The following is a 20,681-nucleotide window of genomic DNA, read 5'->3' as shown; positions in this document are numbered from 1 at the left end:
GAAATGAAGAACTATGATTCCGTTGTAACTACTTTTTGTACAAAATTGTTTGGTTTTGTGTTCTAATACCAGCTGAAAATCAGTGTAAATAGCTTCCTAGATATAGCATACAGCTGAACTTGAATCCATTTCGGCAAGATACTTGAGTCGTGCCTACGGGTAGTAGGTACCTTACGTACAATATAGTTATTAGAAGAATCATCTCCTTTTGTTGCAAAAATTGTCAATACAAGTACTTTTCACCTGAATGAAATGAAAAGAATGTGCTTGCTTATTCAAACACCTCGCCCACAATTTTATGGCATTCCATAAAATTACTTAGCTATAACGCAGCGTGTTATAATTTATTTCACACGTAACTCATACGACAGGTTTCACTTGATCAATTTATGTTGTTAGATATAACGACGACGCGAAGCTGACAAAAAACAACTTTCACAAAATGATGATCATATTGATTTCATGATTAACCTTACTATAGGATATATTGATTGTTTAGTACTAGCCGTGATTATATGCACGTTGAATTGAAACCTGTAGAGTTTTTACTGGAAGTAATATATTTGACTTTGCAAAATAAACGTAGCATCTTCGGCACTAGCCTTTATTCACAGAGATCTTGCTCCAAAATTCCTATCTATAAATTGTCCTCGTTAACCGTTGAAGAGTGGGAAATCTTCCAACAAGGGATCGAATTGTTGAATCCATCCTGAGTGCACCATTAGGTGGTGTATCTGTAGAAAGCAATATATAACAACTTTGTAGGGAGCTATGTTCTAATTCTAAAAGGTACAAGTCATTTTTCTTAATTCACTTCTTAGATTTTCATCTGCTTGAAAGTAGGAAGTCACAACTTTCAAGATTCGATCCGAACACAATAGTATTATATTCCGTAGGTTAATCTATCTCCACATAAGTATATCTCTTTGTAAAAATATCGGTAGGTGTATTTGAAGGTCTAAAGTTGTCTGATCAGCAGTTGAGGACACATTAAAACAATTCCACGGAAGTCTGAGCCGAGGTCAGGTTTCCGATTTGCCTCTTTACCACAGCATAGGGGCCATACCGGGTATTGTACAATACCCGGCATTGCGAGCTGCACCTACGCATAACGTCTGTATGTAATGTACCTATGTGTCAAATCAAAACAAGTTCCGATGGATATTTGTTTTGTTTTGGTGTTATAGCAGTTCAAAATGGTGGATTATCACTACTAACACATTCCAACAGCATTTTCAAGTGTAATATAAACCCACTGGATAATCTTTTAGGGGTTCATCATTTCTTTTTTAATTCTGAACCTTTCTGAACCAAGTGCGTCAAAATTATTTGATGTTGATTTTATTGATTATACTAGATATTTATATAGGTATACTAGGTATATATTTTATTGCATGTGAAAGTATCAACGTAATCAAAGTTGTAGTGAATGCCGTGCACGTCTGTAAAAGATGTAAACATTAGAACTAGACTTAAGATTTAATGTAAAAATGTAATGCATATGTTTATATTGTTGATGTGCCAATAAATAAATAAATAAATAAATAAATAAATAAATAAATAAATAAATAAATAAATAAATAAATAAATAAATAAATAAATAAATAAATAAATAAATAAATAAATAAATAAATAAATAAATAAATAAATAAATAAATAAATAAATAAATAAATAAATAAATAAATAAATAAATAAATAAATAAATAAATGTTGAGTTAACCATCACAACCATGGCGTAAGATCTCGTGCTGTAAGAAAAGTTTTCAATTTTTATAATATCCCAAGCCACGTCTTATTATTATTAACATAAAATATTTCGTCTAACGACACGCACTGTTTTAAAAAAAACAACAATTGAAGCCATACCATAACCGCGCAATACTTTATTTACTCTAAGTATTTACAAGTATACTCAAACTTTCAAACAAAGCAAAAAACAATTGATATAAATTACCTCTCTGTGACAGTCCATGAAACAAAGCGATGATGCAGATAACATGCAGAAAAAATAGTTATCATTCATCAAGTGCATACAGAGCTATTACGCGAAATCGGAATTTCACATGCGTTTACATTACTAAAGCAAAAAATACCAGAGAAGAAGAATCATTGTGGACTAAAAAAATATTGATTTCATTCAAGTCTCAATGACAACGGTTATTTATGCAAACTCTTGGTTCCAAGTAAAAGACAATACATACAATAATGTCGACGACTGACTTCCTTCCGATGCAGTATATCCAATAATATATTTTAATCCGTGGTGGTTTTTCGGATAAGTATAACTACAAAGACTAACCATTTAATGAAGAAATTTTCTTCCACGTCGATGTTCATTCAATTAGGTTCTCTCCTGCGAAGTTCCGAGCGCAGTTAGTAATTATATAAAGGATGTTATCCTTTTAATTTAAGGCTACGTCTAAATTATTTCACGGTGAATCTAGCTGGTGGATCTAAATCATAGAACGTGCAATTATGCAAGATTGATAGCAAGTCACCGACCGGTTTCCACCGACAAGGTTCCTGAATCAAACGCTAAACAGTCGATTAAAATTCGTATCACGCTTGTTACAAAGTCGATGTGGTGACAACATGGCAAATATATAAACCTATATTTACTACTATAATATTACAAATTTAAAAAAAAATGCTATGTTATGTTTTATTTTTTAAAAACTTCGAAAAAAATTACAAATGAAGCCATACTATAACTGCGAAAAACTTAAGTATTTGCAAGTACTCAAAGAAGAAACAATAAAAAATATCCCTTTCCGTGTTATTTTTTATTGTTTCTTCTCTGCTGTGGTCGTTCCAAAATGGTAGTTTGTAGCTTTGGTTTATATTTAGTTTGGAATATGAAAAAGTGTCTGAGAAGGTCTAATTTCTGATATTTGATTTTATTTCGGTTCGCGCTGGTTTTTAGCAGTCTTTGGTTTCATCATTCCTTATTCCCTTTGTGGGTAGAATATAACCTGAAATAGAATAAAGAGCGGAGCCCCTAGCCTATACAAGGCTATCATGACATACAGATAATATATTATATAGCTTGAAGGCTACCAATCACGCAGCCTCGTTACCCTGGTTCATCAGCATCTTTATTGTTATTGGATTAATTAAAACGTCGCTTAGAGGCAGTGATCTCGTTTTCGTGGATAATCGAAATAGAAAGAAAGGCGTAATATTAGTTAGCTAGTTAGATCTTCATTGAACTCTTCATCAAAAAACATATGATAACTAAACAAGTTCTTTACTAAGGATAATATAACATAACAGGGAAATGATCCCACTAATATTTTAAAGGCGAAATGCATGTGAGTATGTATGTTACTTCTTCATTTTCACATTAGTAGGATTAAAAAGGGTTTGGTATTAACATTGAGTTCCTTGCACTCTACCATGATAACCTTATCAGGGTAAAATATAAGGGATGCAATCTCAACTTTAAGTTGTAACGAAATTAGGCAAGGAAGGTTGGATTTTATACGTATAAAATCGATCAAATTCTAATTGTATGTGACTGAATACAAACTAGCGTTCAACATTCTTAATTTCATAATATCTACCTGTTCACGTCACAATGGTCCGAGGTACTTCCCATTGTTATAACATAAGGTTAATTGCCCCTCGCCTCTGTTATTACATTCAATTACAGAAATACATCACCGTCTGATTTGCATGATGTAGGTACAAATGTTAATCAATCACTATTTAAATATTTTGTTACTTGCACGTAAAATGTATTATAATTCTTATATCCATACAGCATGTATCCAGTTAGGTTATTTCATTATTAACCGACTTAAAAAAAGGACGGTCTAGATTCGTCGCCTCCTAAAAAAGAGAGGCTGATGACCGTGCGAAGTGGAGACGCAAAAGTAGGAAAGCGTGACCCGGGCTTCGACGCTTATCGGCCGAGGAAGAAACCAACACTCAGATTAGAGAAATATGTTTAACTCAAATATCGAAGAATGTTCCAGTTTTAGATTAGTTAGGTTTATATTGCCTCGCCTGTCTGTATATTCCATTCTCTCATATAAACAAGTGATGCGTTGCATTGAATTTATTGTATTAGTCACCACTCATAACTGGGGCGGGGCCGGATTCAGGGAATGCTTATAGGGGCCCGTCATGATTACCTAGTTTTTAAAGAATCAAAATTGTGACAAAACATTCTTAACGCAATTAGTAGATTTAATTATAATAACATAATTTTGCTATTTTGTATGTAATGAAATATAATAAACATTGTATTGTATCAATCCAATTTTCTGATAACAGAAGAAATATTTTATCAGTAAATTTTTTATAGTCGCAGAGTCTTTTCTTCGAGGTCCCTTGCCTGGGGCCCTAAGGATTTAGCTTATTAATAAGCCCGGCCCTGCTTTCGTCACAGTGGGCGTCAGAAATGCCATTAATATTATACACAGATACATTACAGCGAGCTACTCGATACTTCGGTAACTGTATCAGTTATTTGAATAGAATTTGACTCGACCGCACTGGTATTGGTTTACATCACACGTGGTGTGCTTGTGGTGAATACCTTTCGGTATATAATCACTGGGTAATTTTATACCAAAACTGTATTTTATTAGTATAGACCGCACAAGACCGCTGTTACTAGTTACTAAGTTGGTACACATTTAGAAATGGCGGTTAGGTTACATTAATTTTATTTTTAACTAGCGACTTATTTAAAAATATTCTCTTCAATACATTACAACTACTTAGGAAGTTAGCGGCACGTAACAAAACTTAGCGAAACATTATCATTATTTGTTGACACACTTCTACAGTAGAAGATTGTCGAAAGCTTGGCCCATTAGCGGCCTGAGGCGATGTCCGTGGATCCATAGACTAAAGGAAAGCATGCTGAAGGCTACAAACAGATAATACTGTTATTCTCTCTCGCTCTCTCGTCAGCATATTTCTAATAGTTTCTCCCCCAGTGAAACCCAGAGTCTGCTTTCTTACTTTTTCTTCTCCACATCGCACGGTCTTCGGCAGCCTTGATTGTCAGACCATTGGCACGCATATCATATCTTCCTAGACGGCATCAAGCCAGCAATCTTTATCAGGTGCAGCCGCCAGCCGCTGACGCCGGTGCAGTTTTTTGCTGCTGATTAATATAGATTAGCTATCAACCATGTATATGACATACTGATACTGTTATTGCGGCTTACTGTCATTAGCATAACTATGAGAAAGTTATTGTTCCATTTAAATTGATATGATATTCCATGCGTGATTATCATTGACGTAATTGTCTATTTAGTGTGTGTGTGTGTGTGTGCCCGTTGATTAAGTACTTAATTATTTCTCCACCACAGTAACCGATGTCATCTTGATTTACGAAATATAGGCGCAATTTAATTTCAATCATTTTTTACTCAATAAGTAAAGAAACAATTAGACTCCAACGTCAATATATGCAATATAGGCATAGCGTTTTGTGCACTTTGAATTATGGAGTTATGGCAAAAGTACAATTTAAAAAATAAAATTGCTCTGATGCAATAACTAATTGGTTGAATAGTGCTAGACATATTGTTTCCAAGAAGGATATGTGTGTCAATATTACTAATGGTCTAACATCTGCAGGGCCGCAAATTTATCGTGCGAAGTGGAGAGGAGAACATACGAAAATATTATATTAAATAGGTCATGGGCTGCGAAGAAAGAAAAGTAGCTCAAATAAAAGGTAATTATTGTATTCAAGATACTCGATATTAATTCTCCGTTGACATAATCTGGATCGTACGGGCATGACTATGAGGAATGCGCGGAGAAACGCTATCGAAAGTAAAATGATAATAATAACTGGAAGGCATCAACACGTCCGGCTGGGGTATCGTCAGAACCTGAAGTGGTTTTGTGTTATACTTTTGTTAAGTTTGTTAGTAATAACTTTATTGCACGAAAATAATTTACAAGAGAGATACATGTAGAGGTACAACGCCATACTATCCTGATTATTATAAGTTTTGTAGGTACCTATTGGACACCTACCTTTTTACAATGGAATTTCGTTATTTAGAATCACAATTTTTGCTATCTGTGTCGGATTTATTTCTCAGCTCAAGATTACATATTCATAGACAAAACTTCAGACGATCTCTACTCTAAATACCTAACTTTGAAATTTATATTAATTATTACTTGCATAACATACATACTTTTAATATGCAACTAGATTAAATTGCTAATTTGATAATCTCTTCCTACGAATCAACGAATCATTAATTACTTTCTAAATACATTTCAAAAGCGCATCAAGCCACTTTTGCTTTAGACTGTAAGTCTTCTAGCGCCATCATCTCGTGCCATTTGTCGCTTATTGGCACAACGATTATAGCTGGCGGCAATTTTCCAAATATTTTACGATTGTTCGTTGACTTTCACACATCTCCGTGTCGAAAACAATATTTTTATCACTAGACTCACTTACTTAATAATAGTCTAACTGCGCCCCCGGACTTAGCTCGAGTGGGAATTTCTGGATACAAACTTGTGTGATTCCAAGTTTTATTCTTCCGTTTTATCAATATTCATACCGTTTTATGCATGCGTGAAACATACTTGTATGGCATATTAAAATTGTCATACAGTTTACGTTTATAATTATCATCAACTAATATCCCAACTTCTGGGGCATCGGAGCGTTCCTTCCACTTTTATAGTAGGTACCTACCTAATAAAAAAAATAAAAAATTGTGTAGCTTTTATAGTTGTCTACACGTCTGCGAAGATACAACATAGTAATAAAAATATTTAAAATTGTTTATGTAGATAATCAAATTTTTATTGCTAAATTTATATTCAAATGAAAACCCGTATAGGGAAATTAGAAGACATTAACATTTGTTAGGGCGTGTTTAGAGTCCATAAATCGTAACTAATTTGTGAACAGGGTAGAACGGTGGGATGCTAACAGCATATGTGTGAATAACGTTATATAATGCCAAAAATATTGACAATATTTTATGTACTTACTCAGTATATATTTCTCAGATAGGTATTGTCTGTGCGTGTGCGCATAGTTTTACAGTTGAACTTAAGATGTATATCTATAATTCAATACAAACATTATGATAATCTTCTAATTTCGCATGCAAATGATACAATTTTATGATGAGCTATCCAAATTAGAATAAGTTTACATAAGTCTATACCTACGCCATGCTAACTATTTTACATGTAAAATTTAAGAAACCTAGCGTATCTAAACATATCTAACAATTCGGTTATCAAAAAAAATTACGCAAATTAACTTTTTCTTTTAAAAAACTAGACCACTGTCTCAGAATTTTAAAAAATTATGTAATCTAAAAACACTCACTATATTTCCTTGTACGTAAACAAGCTTTAATTAATTGTGAGAATCGACTTCTCCCTACGGAATAAATATAAAGGGCAGGCTATGAATACTAAAGTACGAGACGTTTATATTGCAACCTTTATAATGTGGTAAAAACTACACTCAACATAGCAAAATTACACAACATGAAAAAGCTACAGATTGCAATAGACAGATTAACGTTTATTTATTACATAGGTTACATATATGTCAAGTAAAATTCTAGTCGGTATATCAGGCTTTAAATTTGGAGTGTATGTGTGACGACGGAGCTCTCAATTTCCTCAATCATATAAGAAAAAATAATTACCTATAGGCCTGTCGTGCCTCGATTAATCACTACGAAAACAGAAACTTAACATACAATAAACATTTGTTATTGAAATTTGAATTGAATTGATTTTAACAATCCAATTACAATGTAGGTACTGCTAGCAAACATTAACTGTACATTGTCTAAGAAATACCTAAATTAACGAGGATTTTTGTCAAACTTGCAGCTAGGCTGCAGTAACTAATGTTGGGGCGGCGGATGTTGCGAGGATGCGCGAGGAAGAACTGGAGGTGGCGCTCAAGGTGGTCATCGTCGGTGACGGCGGCGTGGGCAAGAGCAGCATGATACAGAGGTACTGCCGCGGCACTTTCACCAGGGACTACAAGAAGACCATCGGCGTGGACTTCCTGGAGCGCCAGATAGAGTGAGTCAAGGCTTGTGCTTCTAGATCGATGTTTTATGTCCTTTCCTTATTTGTGTGTCCATGTGTCAACCATTAGCATGATACCAGCGGGCACTAACCCCGCATGTAGAAATGAGAAGCGGGGGCACCAATCCGTAAGGCAATCATAGGCGTCAGTCCTTGGCTAACCTTTGTGAGCGTGCTAGAAAGAAATTTAAAATGTTTCAAAGAAATTTTAAAGTTTAATTGAAGGCAGAAGAAGGTTTATTTCTTTTTTAAGTTACAGTTTCCAGAAGCTTACAGGTTTTTTTCTGTAAGTTAAGGAGTAAAATATCAGATGATGTTGCTCATATTACGTCTATTATGTCGTTTCTACTCCGTTAATTGCCCTTAATGAAGGTATGTAGTGGAAGGTGTGAGTCACACACCTTCACCGACTTTAAAGTATCTTGAAAAGATGTTGAAAAAGCATATAAAGGCCTTGATATAAAGACTATATGCCTATCTCCTCCAGGATCGATGGCGAGGAGGTGCGTCTGATGCTGTGGGACACGGCGGGGCAGGAGGAGTTCGACGCCATCACCAAGGCGTACTATCGCGGCGCGCACGCATGCGTGCTGGCCTTCTCCACCACCGACAGGGATTCGTTTCTGGCCTTGCACTCCTGGAAGCTTAAGGTTCGAATAGATTTTGATACCATCGAAATCATTTCAGTCGGAATAAAACTATACAGTAGTTAACATTCTCACGCTAGTACTTTATTTTTATTCTGAAAAAGTTAATCTTCTTTCAACCTAACCTAACCCTTATAGGATCACTCGTACGTCTGTCTATCCGTCCATCTGTCACAACAAATTTGCTCCGAATCTACTGGACCAAATCAGGTGAAATTTGGTAAGATGGTAATGGTAATGCTATGGTAATCCTATAAGATAGTACCCAAACAATCCTATGACCACCGTTTTCATATACCTAAGGGTGATTTTAGGGAGGTAAATTAAATTAAGCAAATCTTATTGTGTCATATATCAAATAAAAGGGCTCGTTATGAGTATCTCAAATATAGTTTTTTTATTATTGTAAAATAACCAGTTTTGATGTTGTTAATGAAAAAATACGATAATTGGTAATTACATATTAATTTTATTCGAGAAAAAATTGAAAGATGGCGCTAGTCTAAAAAAATACAAAATATAGTTTCATTGCTCGTAGATTACAGCAAATCCTATAAGAATTATATCAATTGTACGTAACCCACACGCGAGTTCATCTCGCACTTGACCGGTTTTATTTTAAGTATATAACGCTTAAATTATATATACGTCTATCAATTTGAATAATTTTTGTTTACTGTTAGGTATTAAATACGTGGGCAGTTGCCCCTATTTATATGTTGGAAGTCTATTCGCTCATTGCGGTTAAGCGTAACATTAGCATTAATTTCTAGAATCGAGTTTCCGTAATTCGATATGAAACAGGATCATACTCACAAAGATATCGAGAGGTCATGACATCACCACAACATATCACACATATGCAACCCGGCCTCTATCTCATCTATCGTACCATAGCGATGTTTATATTCACGCATTTATTATTGGACATAGCACACTCATCCCGTAATACTTCACAAGATGCTTTTAACCAAGTTTACTTTAGTTTTTATCAGTTTATTTTGTGGAATATATTCTTCGCCTCAATCGGACATGGTGAAACATTGTATTAGTTACTACACGACAGGACAGAGCTTCGAAATAAATGATCTACAAGGCGAGCATTTCGCTGTGTATTTCTGGCCTCCGAATCAGCGGCAAAGGGACAACTGCGCTATTGTGAGCTACAAGAAATTGATGCAGAATGAGGTGAACACAGCCAGTGAATGCGAAGGCGATCTGCCGGAGGACGGAAGCGTCATGCATGGACAATACATTAACGGGGCTGGTAGAAAAGTGATCCTTCTAGTTTATGGTGACGGCGAAGTGAAGAACTTGGTTCGCCCGTGTAAAAGTGCGTCGAAATACATATACAAGCGGATCAATGATAATTATGTGCTGGGGATCAATTGCTCGTCGAGCGGGCGTGGGATGCTGCTGGCGAGGACTCTGCCCTCGGCCAGCGAGGTGCAAGACGTGGTAGACGGCATCGAGATCATGTCGGGCCGCGAGGGGAAACCTGATTGTAATCTTAGAACGTAGTGTACGAATATATGAAGACGATGTTTGTGTTGATATTTAAAATATATTTATTTTTATTCAATAAATACAAATGAAGTCGTTTCTTTGAAATCATTTTCCAGAATTTCCTAATCCCTGAGATGTACGGTTAGGATTAGCGATTAAATACGATAGAGTACTTTTTATTTATTTTAGAGTACTTATCTGTGTAACCCAGGTACAAGTTTAGTAGTGTTGTTTCAAGTTGTGTAATGGGTGAGTTGAAACGTGGCCTGTAGATATTTGCGTGAAAGATCAACAAAGATCAAATTTTCTCGTTAGGCATCCATACTAATTAACTTTCGTATATAAAATAAAATGTAAAAAATACACCGCTTGGTAATAAACTGACAATAAATAAACGTGGTATATTGATTTGATATTTAGAGATGTAAAATAAATTAGCAAATATTTTTAACTACTCGCCGTGTTTAAAATAAAGAATGTTAATTTCAGGTAGAAAATGAATGCGGGGAAATTCCAACCATAATAGTTCAAAATAAAATAGACTTGATGGACCAATGCGTCGTCGGACCGTAAGTACATATTTTAACTTTTTTCAGATGTTGTACCCAAATAAATTTAAAAATTAAAAGTCTAAAGTATCTAATGAAACAAATCTTCATTTAAGTAGAATTTAACAATCGATTAATTAACCAACCAACTATGAGTTAGACGTTTTCTAAAGTTTAGGTAATCGTTTGAAGAATTTGCCATTCACACACATAATCTGCTAGACAACTGTAAAACATTTAAAATTGTATAGAAATTAATATGCTGCGGTAACGCACACTTTCAAATAAACATCTAACTTCGTCATATTATGAAACGATAGAACCAAGATGATGGGCAACAATCACTTTCCCAAGGAGGGTTGACGTCAGGCAGGCGACCTATCATAAAATTTGTACCAAATCTCCCTTTATTGAATGCGATCAGGAACTCGCGCAGTTGAAAGGGAGAACGAAAGTCCGAGACAACTTTTTTTTTTTATATATACTCACCCCAGTGTGTTGGATTTTCAGAGACGAAGCGGAACTGGTGGCGCGCGCCCTGGGCTGCAGACTGATGCGGGCGTCCGTGAAGGAGGACGTGAACGTGGGCGCCGTGTTCCGAGCGCTGGCGGCGCGCTGCCTCGCGGACATGCGCAGGGAGGACGCCGCAGACACCCCGCCCTGCGCGCCGCCCGTCATAGGTAGCTATAGCCTGTAGCTGTACCATGATACATAAAATACGTAGCACGTCATTGCGTCCACTCTTTTTATACCAGTGGGTCCATGAAGAAAACGTGCTTCTAATTAACATTTTCTTATTCCAGGGTCGTTCACCAACCAAACCAGCAACGGCACGATCCTGCTGCGGCCCGCGAAGCACCGGCCCGGCGGGAAGAAGAAGAATGTTCTCCGCAACGCGTGTAGGATACTGTGATCACGTGTAACTTCTCATGACATTAAATTATGCTTCACCCACGTGGTCGCAGAAGGTGCCCGGATAACGAGGGAATTTAGAATTTACTCTGCAATTTATATGGACATTTTTTGTGAAGGATAAAGATCACTTGTATGTATATCTGTAACGTGTACATAACTTATGTGTTTAGTATTCTACTTTGGCCATTGGGTTTTGTCAGTGCCTTGCCATGACATTGGCGAGACCGATGGGATACGGACATCCTTTGACTCATTATTCAGGCAATATTACTGCTGTCTACAAGCAATGTCACTTGAGAAAAGATGTCTTGTGATGTACAACTTGTTCAGTGTACAGTCGACCGCATATCAAGTTACCATGCATGGATTTTTATGCGACGACTTTGCAATGAATTTGGGTAGCTTGGAGTGCTGTTGACTGTGACAGCTACTAAAACGAAATAATGCATGTATATTACCGCACAATTATATGCTCAAGATAAGTATACTAAGTGTACATATTGTTATGTGTAGCCATGTAAAAACTTGCAAAGTGCAATGATCTAGTTGTAATTAAGGTATACTGTATACTGAAAAGGATTGTGTGTCTAAATATATTTTGTGGACAACCAGCTCACTCTAGAATAAGGCTTTATAAAATAGTCTTTTAATATATATATATAAAAAAGTATTTGCGTACTCCGTTTCTTTAAACACGCTTTAAAATCAAAATCTTTGCAATGTAAATTTATAAATAACACAATTTGTACTTAATGGGATAATATTTTGATTATAGGCAAAACGTTTTCAATAAAACACATCTAAAGACCAAGTGCAAACGGGGTACAGAGTGAGAAGAATGGTAGACATAAATATATAGATAATACTGGATCCAGCACTACTTTTTATGCAAAGTACAATTGCTATCTCATTCACTTGTAGCCCCATCCTCTCCTTGCGCAGGGAAAGGTAAACAGTAAACTATACGATGAGTATACGTTATACCTGCCTTTGTATACATACACCTCGCAATACACAAGAGAAGTGACTTCAGGTGAACGAGATAGCAATAAATACCTTGCATCAGAAAGTTTTTAGTAGTGCTGGCTCCAATATTGCCTATAGCTTCATGTGAACAACGACCACTCCTTGTATATCAACGTATCAACATGTTTACACAAAAAACAGATATGAGTCGGTGTACTTTATTATGTCTGCCTAAAATATAGTGTAATCCGCTCAATTCGTATTATCTTTTCTAAAATAACAAGCTGAGGCGTGTCGTCATTCAGAAGGGCATTATTTAAAATATAATTTATAAAACACATGCAATTAACTGTTGAGCAATACAGAATGTGCATTTCTCAAAAGAAAAAGGGGCACTTCTCATTCTCATATTGTGCACTTCTCAAAATGAACACTTCGCAAAATGTGCACTTTTCTACAATATAACTCTCAAGTTTTGAGACAGCCTCGCTCGGGCCGAGAGAGCCACGACTCGTCCATTCGCCTCCAGTCTATACAAAGCTATTGGTTTAAATATTGCTTTCAAATGATATTACTTTTGTTTACTTAACTGCCCTCTCTTTAATACAAGTCGTTATATGCCGGAACAACAAAAACTAAAGAGAACGAGCGTAGCGTAGCCAAATGAGACAAAACACTCTTGAATTTCCATACAACTTCCCTACCTCGTACAAAGCGGCAAGGTGGGGTTGTGAAACCCGGCCTTTCCTTCTCCTGTATTTTTAAAACACTCTTTGTATGATCAAAACGAAACATAAGACGAAGTCTATAGTTTTCTATGTCTATATTATTTACCAAGTTGGCAGTTGGCAACTTCAATAGTTAGATCAGGAAAGTCAACTTTCTAAATTTCTATTTCTATGTACATTGTACAAAGTTATCATCATACTACTAGGAAATAATGTCAACCGCATCTCAAGTTATTGCTCAGAACTATGCGAAAGCAACAGCGGCGAATTTATAATTATTTTGAATAGCTTGATGTGCTGTTGACAGTACTATTTGGTGTCTACAACATTATTTTTTTATCCATGCGTATATTAGTCATTTTTTATTTATAAGTAGGTATATGAAATATCATAACAACGATGATAAATACCTGTGTACCTTAGTTAATGATAAATCAATAAATTATTTTCTTGTGATACAATGCTGTAGTTATTTTTTCTCAATATACATCTTATATTCTTTATAAAGGCCATTCACTTAAAATAGGTACATTTATGCCAATACCTATATGTTTTGTCACACTGACAGAACGAGACAAAACAATTTTAGCTAGTACTGAAAGTTGGTAGTCACACCCGTTATTAACTCCCGAAATAATACACATTTGCTGCAAAATAACCAAATTTATTGATGAGAAATCTATTCGTTTACAATTAATTGAAATAACCTCTATTTCAATGTTAGCAATCCTTTCAACACCGAACACACAACATTGGAATAATTTATCTATCTACATGTATACAGATAGTAATTCAAAGTCAGGTATTTTTACAATTTACAAGCGATATTAGTAAATATTAAAATTTATTACAACGTTTTGTACAATCAAACTTACAAGTTACCCTGCGTGGACTCGCGTAGGTAATAACAATGAATTTGCAATGAATTTGGGCAGCTTGACTTGCTTTTGACTGTACTACATAGCAACTCCTGACTGTAATAAAAAAAATCCAATTAGGAAAAAACTTGAACGTGAAATAATTGGATATTTTCTGAGACACTTTTGTGAAAAACAAATAATTATAGGTCTAATACAAGTCCCATTGTATGACAGTGACGATTTTGGAGTCAAAACACCTAATAATAACAAAATATATTAGGAATTATTTTTGACTCCAAATTTTATACAAAGAACTTTCTTAGTAGTGCGTCAGCCAACGCTCTGATTGAAAACCTGTAAGTATATATTTTGTGGAATTAATAATAATTATTTATTATAAGTTTTCTAAGTAAAGAAGTAAAGATTCTAAGCATCAAATGCCAGAATTATTAACAACAGTGATTGAGCAATAAAATACTAACAGTCATAAAAAAGTTAAAGCATACTTTAAGCTAAAGATGTTTTGTCACTATCACACTTTACAATATTTGACATTGACAGAACGAGACAAACATACTTTTAGCTTGTTAACTTTTTTATGATTAAGAGCGAGTTTCTCTGCTTAATTGACTGTATTTGTTGATAAAGTTTCGTAAGTACAGTTATAAAACGATAAACTCACAATAATTTATGTATTAAAAGCATAAATAAGTCTTTAAACTGCAGCATAATAAATAAGAGGTACAAAAATCACTTTTACAGATCAAACTGAAGACTAGCTTCAACATGAAATTACTTTACGTGTTATAGAAAATCGACTTAGAATACAGTATATCGTGATGCTTAAAAATCTGTTTTACGGTCTGTCAAGAAAGTTAAGAAAACGCAATTTCGACGAAGTACATTATTTTTGCCATTTGCAATACCACATAAAATGGACAACATTGGTTGATAAACGCCCAGTGTTGCTAGCCAATAGGAGACAGCGCCCACATTTAATTTCTTAGCACCCTTTCTTGACAAACTGTAACTATCAGTTGATTTCGTAAGTAAAACATATATCGTCATATTATTAAAAATGTTATTCTATAATTAGGCGTGAAATAGTTATTCTTTGTTTTGTCCCTTTCTTTTCTTTGACATTGAAAGAATGAGACAAAGTACAGAATATTTATTCCACGCCTAACCAGTGAAAACATTTGTATTAATAATGGGAATAGTAATTAAATTACAATTATACTAATCATAAAATGTTTAGACAACTTTGACAAATTGCGCAATATGAGAGTGAGGATAAACAAGTTAACTACATTACAATAATATATGTAATTACATTACTCTATACATATTACTATAATTTTCTCTACTATACCACATTTAAGTAATTGTAAACAATCTTTATATATTTTTAATGAAATATACTCTTTTAAATCAATATTATTGTACGTTAAAAGACATTTGTGTATTATAATATAATTAACGTGAAGAATATTGATTGTCGAAGATTTCAATAAAAAATATGTCTTATGTACGATTATGTACAGTTAGCAGCATACTGACTCCAGGGGTGGTATGTATGGTAGTAAGGTAAAAATTACTAGTAAATTTGGTATACACCATATTACACATATCACATTTGCCAAAGCTATAAACAACTGTTGTGGACCATACAAGTACAATCATATAATGCAACTAAAATCCATACTAATATTTTAAATGCTAAAGTCTGTCTGTCACACTTTCACGGCTAAGCCATATTTTGATGAAATTTGGAAGTTTAGCTAATGACCCAAGGTCAAACACAGACTACCACGAGCGGAACCGCGATGTAATAAAATGCAACAATCCAAACATTTTTTGAATGTTTGGATAACTAAAATTTTACTTGGTACACCAAATAAAGAAAGTGACAAAATATAGCGAATGTACTAATATAATAAATTTACTATAATTGAATTGTAATATTTGTTTAACTTTAACTATATTTTTTTAAGATTAACGTGCAAATTGTGGCGGATCCTGGACTTGACTCTATGGTTGAGGAGAGAATATTGAAAACGCTCAGCTGACAGAGGTTGAAGTGTCAACGGAATCAATGTACGTAGGTAGGACAAGAGACCGTAAATAACGTTGACCGCCTGCTATTATATCAATCAGTACAAGAAATCATAGAAATTATAAGTTAAACAATTAAAAAATAACTCACAAAACACCACTGGAATTCCGTAAATTGCAACCGAAGCACGCATAACCGAGAAACGCGTGAAGGCACAGTTCACTCCACTGCTACTCTATTATCAGTTTGTCCTGGAGCATCTCCGGCACTCACGAGTAGGTCGTCACGTTCAGTTTGGCGAAGTAATCGAGGAGCCCTTGGAGGCGTTTCTTGACGCGCTTCTGGTCGTCGAGGGTGCAGCCCAGGATGGCGCTCTCGAAGTTCTTGTCCGTACCCGAGGCGGGGTCGGGCTGCGACGTGCAGGCGTTCATGTAGGTCTGGCAGCGCGTGTGCGCCACCACGGCGTCCGCTTGCACGGACACCACCAGCTGGTCTATGTACATGTTCACCTGGAAACAAATTAGATTAACTATTTTTATTTCATACATATAACAACCAACTATAGATTAAATTAATCTTCCAACGCGCCACAGGGAGGCAACGTCGTGCCCAAAACAATGATAGCATTTCCTCGCTGTATTGTGAGACTTGCACGCTAATGTCATTAGATTGATATTATTTTGATTTATTGATTACTGTGATTGATATATTATTGTTAAAAGCAATGTTTCAAATTTTAACAATTTAGGGATCCTGTAAATAATGAAAAGATGAAAAAATCTTGAATCGAGCAACAATTGAACCCATTGACCCAGATAGACTCGATTCCAGAATTTTTTCATCTCAAAAAAAAAATCTAAATTCTTTATTCACTTACTGAAGTCATCATTATTATTTTCAAAATTAGTTAAAAAGCATGTGTGACATGTATATCACAAATCTTTTAAGATTCAACGACATTAATTACATAGTCTCTAGGACACCTCTAGGCTGATATTTTTTTTCAATTTTTTTTTTAAATCACCCCCCATCTATAAGTTTAATAATTTTATTACAAACATTATTAATTTGTATAATTTCAAGAATATTAATTAAAACTTATTGACTTTCTTATATTCTTTTTTTAACCTTTCTTGGAGGACTTTTAGTTCTTTAGAATTGATATGATTTTTGGTGTAGAGATAGGAAACTGATTGCCACAGCTAGTTATAAAGAAAACTCACCTGATGCAAAGCTTCCTCTTGCTGTGGGTCGCGGTCGGTGCGCACGGCCACCTCCACCGTCATAGCGCGCGCCAGAATACGTTCTGCATACCTCAGGATGTCATCCTTGTCACCTATCCAGGGAAAAAATATAGGTGTTAAAAATACCTATACATATATGAAGTGGTAAGATTACACACTGTCTACCTGTTTGATGTAAACTCAACAGGCATACGGCCCACCTGATGCTACGTGTTCACCGCAGCCTACAATACCAGGCATGTCACACGCGCTGCCGTCTATGGCCTAGAGTCTTTTGCCACGGTACCCTGTAATTACATTGCTTCTCTCACCAATCAAACCGCAAGCGCTGCTGCAACCAAATGCGGAAGTTTGGATATTTGTGAGTGTATATGGATGTTTGTTACTTAATCACGATAAAACCATGTCTAGAATATATCCTAGAATTAGTTCTTTTTATACTGAAATTCCCATGGAAGCGAAGCCCTGGGGCGCAGCTAGTTCATCATACGCCAATCTAACTCAAAAATAGCGAAGACAGAAAATAAACACAATGTTTGTGAGGGATTGTTGGCTCACAAAACTTTATTAGCATTGCCTTTATTTGTCAAACATTTATCACATATCAATAGAAGAATATTAATTAAAACTAGTCACAACGATTGAATGAGCGTGAAGTGCCGTCTTTTGGTGATAACTGTATAAAAGTCCTTTTATAATTGTCGCGTACAGAAAGTCTAATCAAGGAAGTAAATCCAGTTATTATTAATAAATTATTCCTAGTACTAGCGAAAACATTAATGCTAATAGTCTAGTGGATAAAAATGCTATAAAATGGAGTAATCGTCATGTAACATAAAGTTTACGATTCGTATGAGGTCACAGAAGGTTGTGGACGACCCAGTTGAGGGTGAAATATCTATTAACATCACGTGAACAATGCGCCATTGCAGAGCTGCAAAATCTAGGTCTTGGCACAGATTATACAACACTTCCAGTATAGGTCTTTGTAAATGTTAAATTGAAATGTTTAAAATAAAGGCCCTGGTAAAAGATGTCGTCTTTAGGAAAGCTGTTCTCGCCTGTCAGCCGTCAAAGCTTTTTATTTATCACCTAGTCGCCTAGTACTAAAGGCTATGCAACTTAAGTCTAGACAGCGACAATATACATTGATTATTCACTAAATAAATTTATATTACACAAAGAATAAAAAAATATAATATTGCAAAAACACACCTCTCACAAATTTCCTCGTCTGAAAAGTTATACGCAGTATGGACTGCACTACCTCCTCCTGTCGCAATTTCCGCCGACTGCGTGAACATTGATATTGATTCCTCAGTGAGGATCAACAAATCACTCAAGTGATTCATTTATTTCTCTCTCTCATCTCTGCATGTTTCGACAGGCGGCAGGTTGTAAAATCACAACTGAATCTTAAAAAAAATTCAAGTCCAATTTTGCACTCACACTGGCTTTTATGGTGTCTCAGCCCCAAAGCAACAATTACAGTGAAGCTTTGGGGAAATTAATACAAATGAAAGTTGTGAGGCACTTACATTCAGAGACATCACCAAGCAGCTCAGATTGCTTGATGCTGTCAAGGGTGGACAGAAGGGAGTCCCGCTCCTCCTCGATGCGCACAGTGTCACGGCGCAGGCGCTCCACGCGCATCTCTACCTGGTCCAACACAGCTATCAGTCTGTAAAACATTTTACTTTATTTATTTATTTATTCACAACAATACAAAATATAACTGACTTACATGTAATCTTCATAAGTCCTCCCTAAATTTATATCTATCAATATGATTTGAACACTTGTCTATTAAAATTCTGAAAGCAACTCAAGCAATAACCTTTATAATATTCTGTTAAAATGTTACACTGGTTTATTATTTGAATACAAAGTGAGTATGAATAAATTATGTTTAATTTGCAGTAACATTTAAAGTGAATTTACATATATAATGATCAATAGCAAGTAACTAGATTTAATCACTATAATACACACTATATAAACAAAGGGTCACTGAACTAATTTTAACTCTGTGCAAAAATAAGTAAGCTGACGTAAAATTTTTTCTATTTAAACATGCTAATCTCTGTCTATAAATGTCTGTCTTTTTCTTTGATTAGCAGGTCTACCTGCTAGTCAAAGAAAAAATATATGTAATGCTTCCTGAGAAATTATATATGAATTTCAACATCATCATCATTACATAGTATAAAACAAAGTCTTTCAAAGGTTTCAAGTTTTTTAATAGATAAGAGTGATTAAAAAAGGTTTATATGTACCCATATAACATGCATAATATTGCACCCGTGCGAAACCCGTGCCGCTAAGCAACTCTACTTGCTTATAAGAAAATAAAAGCTTTTAAAATAACGTGCAGGTTATTATCGTTAATAAATTATGAGTAATTCTAGCATTAACCAAAAACAATCCTTTTCAATACATAGGGAATGTTCTAGCTATCGTAGGTAGGCAAGGTAGTACCTATATCGAATTCAGATTTAATTAAAAATCCATAATAGAATAGAAATATTGCGTGTGGGCGGCTGATCGTTGACTTTTTATAACTAGCCCAAGAACGAGTTGGCCTTATATGGTTGAACATAGGCGTACGCGAATCTCTCTTCAGTAAGCGCGTATATGGTATACAAAGTTCAAAACCAGCTAAAATAGGTTACCTATCTTTCGGCGGCTGAGTCCCCAGCGCCGACGACTCATCGATAAGAGGCAGTCTGGACCCTTCGGCTGGGTAACTCCATTCGCTGACAATTTGATCCACTTCCATCTTCTGAAACTTATCCCTATCTGACTCTGCCAGTTTAAATGCAAATTATTTCGCCGGTGACTTTTATTGTTATTTTACAAATTAATTCCACACAATTTACATAGAACAACAACTGCAAAACGAACAAATGTCAATGTCAAACTGATCAAAACAATTTTTTATTTGTAGTGTTGCCCTTACACTCGATTTTATATTTATCAGGTTTTTCATTCCAATTATAGGTGTTACTCGAAGCTTCATCTGCGTTACCCTATGTTTGGCCTGGGGTCAACCTCTATTCCAAATCCTATCAGAATCAGCTCAACGGTTTAGCTGCAAAAGCGTACAGACAGTAATTTTGGAAGTATAGATAGGTAAAAGAAAAACATTC

The 20,681-nt window shown here is 35.2% G+C and overlaps 3 protein-coding genes and 1 long non-coding RNA gene across 4 annotated transcripts; 2 read left to right on the top strand and 2 right to left on the bottom strand.

Annotated features, from left to right (window-relative positions):
- Window positions 1-7,857: 7,857 nt before the first annotated feature.
- On the bottom strand, window positions 7,858-11,379 carry LOC128677640 (uncharacterized). The gene is made up of 2 exons (XR_008405554.1): window positions 11,253-11,379; window positions 7,858-8,237 (listed from the first exon to the last, which is right to left on the bottom strand). It is a non-coding gene; the product is annotated as an uncharacterized LOC128677640 (long non-coding RNA).
- Window positions 7,902-13,833, top strand: Rab23. The gene is made up of 5 exons (XM_053758622.1): window positions 7,902-8,056; window positions 8,550-8,712; window positions 10,705-10,784; window positions 11,274-11,443; window positions 11,567-13,833. The coding sequence occupies exons 1-5, from the start codon at window positions 7,902-7,904 to the stop codon at window positions 11,674-11,676; spliced, it is 678 nt and encodes a 225-aa protein (XP_053614597.1). The 3' UTR covers window positions 11,677-13,833.
- On the top strand, window positions 9,575-10,310 carry LOC128677639 (uncharacterized). The gene has a single exon (XM_053758624.2). It carries the CDS (start codon window positions 9,670-9,672, stop codon window positions 10,228-10,230), a length of 561 nt encoding a protein of 186 aa, XP_053614599.1. The 5' UTR covers window positions 9,575-9,669; the 3' UTR covers window positions 10,231-10,310.
- Window positions 13,834-14,020: 187 nt separating the features above from the next.
- LOC128677709 (uncharacterized protein) lies at window positions 14,021-20,440 on the bottom strand. The gene is made up of 4 exons (XM_053758738.2): window positions 20,205-20,440; window positions 19,071-19,213; window positions 17,512-17,624; window positions 14,021-16,797 (listed from the first exon to the last, which is right to left on the bottom strand). The coding sequence occupies exons 1-4, from the start codon at window positions 20,309-20,311 to the stop codon at window positions 16,558-16,560; spliced, it is 603 nt and encodes a 200-aa protein (XP_053614713.1). The 5' UTR covers window positions 20,312-20,440; the 3' UTR covers window positions 14,021-16,557.
- Window positions 20,441-20,681: the final 241 nt, after the last annotated feature.

Source organism: Plodia interpunctella, chromosome 18 (genome assembly GCF_027563975.2).
Source record: "Plodia interpunctella isolate USDA-ARS_2022_Savannah chromosome 18, ilPloInte3.2, whole genome shotgun sequence".
Classification (NCBI taxonomy): domain Eukaryota; kingdom Metazoa; phylum Arthropoda; class Insecta; order Lepidoptera; family Pyralidae; genus Plodia; species Plodia interpunctella.
This window is presented reverse-complemented; position numbering and strand designations above follow the sequence as displayed.